Source organism: Diplotaxodon limnothrissa, linkage group LG1 (genome assembly GCF_057381915.1).
Source record: "Diplotaxodon limnothrissa isolate DT_005_m linkage group LG1, D_limnothrissa_male_GT1.1, whole genome shotgun sequence".
NCBI classification, from domain to species: domain Eukaryota; kingdom Metazoa; phylum Chordata; class Actinopteri; order Cichliformes; family Cichlidae; genus Diplotaxodon; species Diplotaxodon limnothrissa.
Window position 1 is genome coordinate 14,486,799 of NC_140596.1, and position 9,862 is coordinate 14,496,660.

General features: G+C 40.8%; 1 protein-coding gene across 1 annotated transcript; it reads right to left on the bottom strand.

Annotated features, from left to right (window-relative positions):
- Positions 1–71: 71 nt before the first annotated feature.
- LOC146639534 (uncharacterized) lies at positions 72–8,328 on the bottom strand. Its single transcript, XM_085368558.1, has 11 exons — positions 8,274–8,328; positions 7,890–8,004; positions 7,744–7,808; positions 7,544–7,664; positions 6,552–6,700; positions 5,611–5,753; positions 5,364–5,526; positions 2,982–3,075; positions 2,797–2,875; positions 1,959–2,032; positions 72–1,867 (listed from the first exon to the last, which is right to left on the bottom strand). Exons 2-11 carry the CDS (start codon positions 7,901–7,903, stop codon positions 865–867), a joined length of 1,905 nt encoding a protein of 634 aa, XP_085224684.1. The 5' UTR covers positions 7,904–8,004; positions 8,274–8,328; the 3' UTR covers positions 72–864.
- Between the last annotated feature and the right edge of the window lie 1,534 nt (positions 8,329–9,862).

Consider the following 9,862-nt stretch of genomic DNA (forward strand, 5'->3'; position numbering starts at 1 on the left):
AAAGTTGTTTCTTTCAGTTGCATATATTAAAAAGTAACTATGTTTTTATTTTGACAACTACAACATGCTGAAGGCGATGACGTGTGCTTCTGTGGAAACAGATCAACAGTTCCAAAGAAGAGCAATGAGGAAGTAATTTCATAACTCTGAACAGCAGCCCTGAAGGGCAGATAAGTGTTGCGGCTTGTTTTAGTCAGAGAGTGCAGCCATTTCCAATGTAATTCCTACTTAAAAGGTTTAGACTTAATGGGCAAATTGTCTCTCTTTTCTATTCTTTTAAACTGAGATTTAAATGAAAACTCTAAAATGGCTCAAGGGGATTACTGAGTTGACATTTTAGACAGATTTGATACAGCTTAGTCATCTCAGCCTTTATGCATTTAAGGAATCTGTCTTCAAAAAGAAATGCAGAATGACATTTAAAAACAAACGGCAACACAAACCAAACTGAACAAAAAGAAGAAAGAAAATTCACTTTGTTCAATATCAGATGTGGAATGTAGATAAATGATGTGATAGGAGCTGTTTTGCCTATCCCTTTGTAGAAAACAAATACTGAAAATATTAAGGCTACAGGCGCATACTGGTTGATATCTGATATCCGTCATTTTATGTGGAAGTTTCATGGACACTTCACAATTTTCAATCAAAAACTTCAGAAAGAAAGTATTTACAGTTGAAATGTTTTCAGAATGAATACCTGTGGATGCTCTATATTGAAAATGTATACATTTATATGTAAAAGCAGGACTTGCAGTGTAAAGATCCCATGCAGTGCAAAAAACAGACACTAATTGGCTCTTGAGTTACAATTTTAAAACCGTATCCAAGTTCAAGAATGAACCATAGGTCACAGTCACAGTGCTACACAGCTTGATAGCCAGCATCTGTAATTATTGGCACAGAGTGGTCAACAGACATTAAGGGGGGAAAAGGTATTTGGAGCTGCCCGCCCTGGACATTGTGGATAAAACCTGGAAAGACTTCACTTAAGATGCTTTGAGGAGTCTTTTTGAATAATTTTTCGTACTCACCATTTCCTTGCTCTAAAAGCAAAATATCAGGTTGTTTCTCCAGACTTGGAAGTGCCTGGTAGTCATCATCCATTGCAAGAAAGCTGTTTGACCCTTTAGGCACACAACCATAACAGGGATTTTCATCACAAATTGTGACCTCTTCACCTAGCTTTGGTTTACCACTGATGACCTCATCAGAGCTCTCAAACTTTGCCTCAGCTCTGGATGAAAATTCACAAGAATCAGATGCGTTAGTCCCACTAGAGACAGAGGACAAGCTGGTGTCTTCTTCATATGAAGATGTCCCAGAATCTGCTTTGTAGGATTGATATGGCATGTTTGGTTGCCTTAGAAATGAACCAGAATCCTGCTGAGCAGGAACTTGACAAGATGGTAGCAGCTGATGAGGACAAATTCCCATGTCGCTCTTACTGGGATGGTAATCAGGGACACAAAGCATTTCAGCCTTCTCCTGTGCTTCCAAGTCGCCCGTCATGGCCTGATGTTCAGAGACGGGGATTAGGAGGGAATAGGTTTTATTTTCAAATACAGATGATCCTGAACTGGTGTCATTAGCTTGGACACTACACGGACTGTAGGGAGCTGAGCATAAATCGCTTTTTTGCATATTCATTAATTGTGTAAGGGGACTGGTGGTCACTGGTGATATGGGGCTAATATTCAGGAAAAGTTTAGAAAGCACATCATGAACAGCTTTAGTGATAGGAGGTTCTTCGTTCATAGTCTCAGGGGGTTCGGCATTCGCATAACTGAGATCGGAGGAGCCCGTGCTGATCCCACTGGTTTGCTGAAGGCTTCCACTGCTTGTGTCTGTCAGTGACATCTTCGACCTGAGTAGAGAAACAATTACTGAAACTGCCAGATAAAAATCCTCAAGAAAATATCTTGTAATGCTGATGCATCAATAGAGCCAATACTGACCCCAGTTTACTGTCATCTGGTATAAGGGGCTCAATGCAGATAGTGGAGGTAATGGATGGCTCAGGTTTTAAGACCTAAACAAAAGGGATTAGCAGTCTTAAACATGACGCAGGTCATAAATTCAAGCTCAGCTGTAATCCTGTCAGATTGTGTGAGAAGTACTATCCGATATAAGGTGCAGGGCGCCGTCAGTAAATGTTATACTCAGTGAACTAATTAAGTTGTTTTAGCCTGCCTACCATTGGTGCAAACCTCCTCCAGCCCATGTATTCATGTTTGATCTGTGCTCATGAAACACACGGAAGGGTGAGGAAGTCAGCGAAGAGAGCCATACTAAGAATATAAATGACTGCAGATGGAAATAACACTGTTCTTCTGAGTATAACAGTCCCAACCAAACTGCTATTTAACCTCCTAGGACCTGGCGTCCACATATGTGGACATCACATTTTGGGTTATTTAGACCAAAATACTCAATTTTGCTCTACAAGGGCCTGATATCCACTTACAAGGACATTATGCTGCTACTGTTCTATCAAAATTTTAAATGAATATCTTCATATGTGGCTCTTATTTTTCCTAAAAACAGATTTAAGGTAAAAAAAACAAAATCTGGTAATTCTTTGTTTTTACATTCATTGAGTCCCAATATGCCCAAATATCAAAGAGAAATTAAAAATGCATGCCGTGGAAGACTTCAGGTCTTAGGAGGTTAAGGACAGAACATAAATCCAATGAATTGCTACTAATGAAGAAGTAATGAAAAAAATTAATAAAAATTTCCCACAATTATTACTATCAAGTCAGAAGCTTTTAACTAGTGTGAAATATGTCTCACCTGTTCCTTGTTTGGATAGATATTAAGAAAGCTTGGATTTGGAGGTTTGGTAACTACATCCCACCAGTTTATTTTAAACCTAAAAGGAAATGTTAAAAAAATAAAACAAAAAATAAGAAAGCTCTAGTATTTAGGAGAAATGTGCACTGGCAGAAAAAAACTAACTTTTTATATGCACAACCTACTTGACATAACAGCCACACATAACAGCGCTTAAGATGACGGCAGCAATACTGAGGCAGATGATGATAACCACGGGCAGGTAGTGTGGGGAGCGAGCTGTGAAGGTAGGCGTTTGAAAAAAGTTGAATGCTTTTTCTATTTGTACAGAAAATACACAACTATGAGCAAACACTACTGTATACAGACAAAAGTATGAATCAGCTTTTGTATTCTTTGTCATTTCCAAAAGCATAAACAAAACCTTTGTGACCAACAATTCAAGCAAAAATGAAAACAGGGGAGAGGATGAAAATGATAATGAAGAACAGGTTCAATTTGTATTGTGACATACAGTGGGGCAAAAAAGTATTTAGTCAGCCACCGATTGTGCAAGTTCCCCCACCTAAAATGATGACAGAGGTCAGTAATTTGCACCAGAGGTACACTTCAACTGTGAGAGACAGAATGTGAAAAAAAAAAAATCCATGAATTCACATGGTAGGATTTGTAAAGAATTTATTCGTAAATTAGGGTGGAAAATAAGTATTTGGTCACCTCAAACAAGGAAAATCTCTGGCTCCCACAGACCTGTAACGTCTTCTGTAAGAAGCTTTTCTGTCCCCCACTCGTTACCTGTATGAATGGCACCTGTTTGAACTCATCTGTATGAAAGACACCTGTCCACAGCCTCAAACAGTCAGACTCCAAACTCCGCCATGGCCAAGACCAAAGAGCTTTCGAAGGACACCAGGAAAAGTATTGTAGACCTGCACCAGACTGGGAAGAGTGAATCTACAATAGGCAAGCAGCTTGGTGTGAAAAAAAAAAAAATCAACTGTGGGAGCAATCATCAGAAAATGGAAGACATACAAGGCCACTGATAATCTCCCTCGATCTGGGGCTCCACGCAAGATCTCATCCCGTGGGGTCAAAATGATCATGAGAACGGTGAGCAAAGATCCCAGAACCACACGGGGGGACCTGGTGAATGACCTGCAGAGAGCTGGGACCAAAGTAACAAAGGTCACCATCAGTAACACACTACAACGGCAGGGAATCAAATCCCGCAGTGCCAGACGTGTTCCGCTGCTGAAGCCAGTGCATGTCCAGGCCTGTCTGAAGTTTGCCAGAGAGCACATGGATGATACAGCAGAGGATTGGGAGAATGTCATGTGGTCAGATGAAACCAAAGTAGAACTTTTTGGTATAAACTCAACTCGTCGTGTTTGGAGGAAGAAGAATACTGAGTTGCATCCCAAGAACACCATACCTACTGTGAAGCATGGGGGTGGAAACATCATGCTATGGGGCTGTTTTTCTGCCAAGGGGACAGGACGACTGATCCGTGTTAAGGACAGAATGAATGGGGCCATGTATCGTGAGATTTTGAGCCAAAACCTCCTTCCATCAGTGAGAACTTTGAAGATGAAACGAGGCTGGGTCTTCCAACATGACAATGATCCAAAACACACCGCCCGGGCAACAAAGGAGTGGCTCCATAAGAAGCATTTGAAAGTCCTGGAGTGGCCTAGCCAGTCTCCAGACCTCAACCCCATAGAAAATCTGTGGCGGGAGTTGGAAGTCCGTGTTGCTCGGCGACAGCCCCAAAACATCACTGCTCTCGAGAAGATCTGCATGGAGGAATGGGCCAAAATACCAGCTACTGTGTGTGCAAACCTGGTAAAGACCTATAGTAAACGTTTGACCTCTGTTATTGCCAACAAAGGTTATGTTACAAAGTATTGAGTTGTATTTTTGTTATTGACCAAATACTTATTTTCCACCCTGATTTACGAATAAATTCTTTACAAATCCTACCATGTGGATTCATGGATTATTTTTTCACATTCTGTCTCTCACAGTTGAAGTGTACCTCTGGCGCAAATTACTGACCTCTGTCATCATTTTAGGTGGGGGAACTTGCACAATCGGTGGCTGACTAAATACTTTTTTGCCCCACTGTAAGTCAGGAAGTTTAACGCAATAACCACATTATTCAAAGTGTTTGGAGAAAGTACATATTAACACTAATGCAAATAACAAATGTGAGTGCACTCTCTGGAACGTAAATAGAAGGACATGACATCATAGTAATTCGGTTGTTTTGGAGAAAAATTCAAATGAACAAACTGAACCTTCACAGCAAAGTATGCATCGCTTTGCTTTTGAGATATTCAAGGATCTTTTATGTTTGAATACAGGACATTGTAGTTCAGCTTTAATGTTACAATCTGAGGAGCTCATCTCCACTTTTCTCTGGAGACAGCGGCTTCCATGAAAGTTAGTTTGAGAGTTAATATTAAAACTCATTATTTTTCAGCTGAATGTGTAATAGAAATATAATTTGGGCCTCTTAACACAGTTAAGAAATACAGAATTTAAAACTGAAAAAAGACAATACTTACCAGTTTGAAATTCCCACTCTTCGCTACTGTCACTGAACTTGCCACTCAGACTTATGAAGCTTTTCACGCTGACCACATATGCTGAACTGGGATCCAGGTCTTGACCTTTTATTATATAGTAATTTAGTCCATCAACTGTGGCTGGTTTGAAAGGTCCAGATGTCTAGTATGGAGGAACAAAAATGAGTTTGACAGTTGTCCATGTTTACATCTCCAGAACAAATAGTTACTGTGGCATTGTTCCTACCTTTTCTGTTTCTCCTTTTTTATAGTAAGTCACCACAGCAGTCATTTCATTGTTTATAAATCCCTCCATGTTTGACGTCCACATGACTTCAAAATTCCCTTCAGATTTATTGACTGATTTGATTGTTGGAGTTTTTGGTTTTACTGTACAGAAACAGAAACAAGAGCATTAAAGTGAATGTTTGTTCGCCCGGTCTTTCTGGCAGATGCAGAGTTATGGGCTGTAATTTAAAAGGTCCTCACATACAAGGTCTTAAATAATCAGGCCCCATCTTATCTTAATGACCTTGTAGCACCATATCACCCTATTAGAGCACTTCGCTCTCGCTCTGCAGGCCTACTTGTTGTTCCTAGAGTATTTAAAAGTAGAATGGGAGGGAGAGCCTTCAGTTTTCAGGCCCCTCTTCTGTGGAACCAGCTTCCAGTTTGGATTCGGGAGACAGACACTATCTCTACTTTTAAGATTAGGCTTAAAACTTTCCTTTTTGCTAAAGCATATAGTTAGGGCTGGACCAGGTGACCCTGAATCCTCCCTTAGTTATGCTGCAATAGACGTAGGCTGCCGGGGGATTCCCATGATGCATTGAGTTTTTCCTTTCCAGTCACCTTTCTCACTCACTATGTGTTAATAGACCTCTCTGCATTGAATCATATCCGTTATTAACCTCCGTTTCTCTTCCACAGCATGTCTTTTATCCTGTCTTCCTTCTCTCACCCCAACCGGTCGCAGCAGATGGCCGCCCCTCCCTGAGCCTGGTTCTGCCGGAGGTTTCTTCCTGTTAAAAGGGAGTTTTTCCTTCCCACTGTCGCCAAAGTACTTGCTCATAGGGGGTCATATGATTGTTGGGTTTTTCTCTGTATCTATGAAGCGCCTTGAGGCGACTTGTTGTGATTTGGCGCTATATAAATAAAATTGAATTGAATTAAAAGAAGTCAACATACTGCTCTCTGTGACACTGAAAACTTTTGACTCCATGACGTTGCCATCTTTCCAGATAGTTGCTGTGTGAGTTTCTCCAAGCACGAGTATCGGTTGAAAGGAGCAACAACATTGTCCAGTGCCACACTGTTGTAAAAAGCAATTCTTCTTACTGTGGGAAATAATAATACAAAATGTTTAAAACAAATGATATTTATGACATCTTGTGCTGATTAAGCTAATATTATGTTTTTATGTACAGCATTTTCACCCAATGCCTCCATCCCACATTTTTATTTCCTCTAGCTTACAAAAGCCAGTGTTTGAGTCTCACAAAATCACGGCTGGAAAATGAAAGCATTCCCCCTGAAATCCCAAGATGATCACTAGATAAAAGAGGAGTTGAAATGTTAGAGTTAGGCTCCATAGTGTGGTGGTTTACACCTTCGCCTAATAAACAAAAAAATTGTGGTGTTTTATTCTGGGAAGAGACAACCCCTTACGAATCTCGAGAAAAACAAAACAAAACCAAAGCTCCAATAACATTGCTGCGGAGACCCCATGTCAATAAGGGAGCGGCCAAAGGAAGTGTACAAATACAAAAATCCACTAACAAGAAGTACTATATATGTTCTTCACGTGAATGTTAATATTTATCATTTTATTTACTTTTATTTACTTTAGTTCAGCATTATAACATGCTTCACTTTCAGTTTGTTAGGATCATTTCTGTGAGGATCAGTCGCACCCCTAAAACAAGCAGGGACACAACAAACAACCAGCAACAATACTCCCGCATATCAGTCCAAATATGCATCCACTTAATGAGTCAAGTCAAAGCAAGTACAAACCCGCCGAAAGAACCCGCTGTTACAGTCCCTGCTCCGCACACTAAGTCGACAGTTCAGAGCTATTAACAAAAGCAGGATCCACTCAAAGTGACGCAGCTGGTTTAAATGTCATCAGGTTAATATTAAAATTAGACTAAAACCAAACAAAACCATCTCAGTCATACCCGTCTACACTTTGGAGAGTCAAACTGTACTCAGTGCAGTTTTGTAGCTCCAGCTGACACAACATCAGCTCGTCAAAGTCGTTGGTACAGTCAAGACTGGAGTTAGTTGTCTGATTATTTCCTGCACGAAACATAAATTATAAATTGTGGCTCCTTAGGATTTCACACAACAATTAATTCGTTTACTGTGAGCTACATACCAAAGGGAACAGTCACGATGTGCCCTAAAAGAAGGAAGATAACAGAGATCCTGTTGCAGACTCGTCTGGAAAAGGGAAAGAGATATTTTCTTTCAACAAACATGACGGATTCAGTAAGAAAGACAACTCCAAGTTATTCAGTTTACCTATTTGAATCCATTGTAAGATGAGTTAGTGCATTTTTCTGCTATGGAAAATACACAGCTACGGTCTATATCCTGGGTACGCGAACGCTGCTTACGCCCGAGTCTCACAGTCTTCCTGTTATGGGAGTGATAGAAGGATATATTGCGCCACATTAGGGGAAGTCAGTCCTACTCACATTTCTTTAGAAAGACAGAACCGTGCGCATAAAGCCCACAACAGTAGCCGGGGTGCGGCGAGTCGACTTAAAACAGCTACTGAAATCCCAGTGTTTGTGTAGAGTGAGAAATTGGGTTGAAATTAAAACAAACACCCCCGACAAAAAATAAAAACAAATAAAACATGTACATATGAAGATTTAAAGCAAGCATCGATATTTTTCCTACCACATCACAGGCACCCGTTAACATGTCCCTCTGTACTGTGTTGTGTGGTTTCTACTCATGTCTCGTGTCTTTTCTCAGCTGTTAGTGTGACACCGGAGCGGAAAGGCTGATTATGTTTCCAAGATGGTTTGTGTTTTTTTAAAAGGAAGGAAACCTTCCTCAAAGCGGGCAGAGCAGTGGAGCCGCCGAGGGAAAAGCACACGATACAAAAACTGTAGAATTAAAAATATAATTTATTATGTTTAAATAGTTAAAAATATAAAATGAATTAAAACAACCTTGGCCAAGGGAAGACACAATAAAAATCAATAACACACAACATTAAAAGTCCAGTGGAATCCACCACGGCCTAAAAGTCACAGAAAACTAAGAGGTCCAGCGTAGTATTAAAAGAGGGAAACCCAGCGGAGTCCTCGCCTTCCTCCCCGCATTCCACGTCCTGGTGCACTGAAGAAAGGGAGGGAGCGGCAGTCACTATTCCTTTGGCAGTTTACTTTATAAAAAGGATAAGTCAAAGACTTACCCGGGTGGGCAGAGCTCTCAACTCCGCCCGCCACTTCCTCAAACTGCAATCGGCACCGCGGTCTCACTGCTTCTGTTCTCCCGCAGTGCACGAGCTGGCTCTTGTCGTTATTGCCACCAGACTGCCGCTACGCGTCCCTAGTCGCTGGTCATCTGCCTTTTTTTCCTCTGATCGTTTCCCCTTTCCAGTCGCTGGTAATCTCTCTTCCCAGTCGCTGGTCGTCTGCTCCATCTGATCATCTCTACTCTCTGATCGTCTCTCGCTCTCCCCTCTGATCGTCTGTGTCTTTCCTCTGTCTGTCTCGCATTCTTCGTGTTGCATCCCCTGTTGAACACCGGCTCCAACCCTTTTATGTGTCATTGAGCACTCTGTAAATTACCTTTTCTTTTCTCTCAGGTGTATCCAATTAGTAAAAACGGGGGAAAAGGCGGAGTCTCTCCAGGACAATTTGACGGCAACGAAAACATGCAAACTAAATAAAACACTGCACAAAAATATAACCAATACATGCAATATAAAAAATAAATCTGTACACTTCACATTAAAATACAGCACAGCAAAACAACGTCCGTCCTTCCCTGGATGACATTAGCACATTGAGAGCATTTATTGTGAAAGGTGAAAGTGACTAATAGCATGTTGGCCTATGCCCCACAGAGGAATGAATTATCTGACACAGCCGTATTGAATACGCTTAATGAAATCTATTTAATACTTCAACAAAAATATTACCAACTTTGTTGGTAATGACAGCTTTGAGGTGTCTTGTGTGGCCCGTTGTTCCACACAAACACTCTTCAAATTCTGAAGTTCTGTGGGCCTCTTTGATGAACTTTGAGCTTCGCTTCTTTCCACTGATTTTAAGATGGATTCAGGTCAGGTGATTGGCTGGGCTATTCTAGCAGATTTATTTTCTTTTTCAGAAACCCATTGAGAGTTTCCTCGGCTGTGTATTTGGGATCAATGTATTTGCTGAAAGGACCCCCCTTATTTCATCTTCATCATCCTGGTCCATGGCAGCAGATTTTTATCTAGAATGTCTCCATACATTTTTCTATTTAGCCTT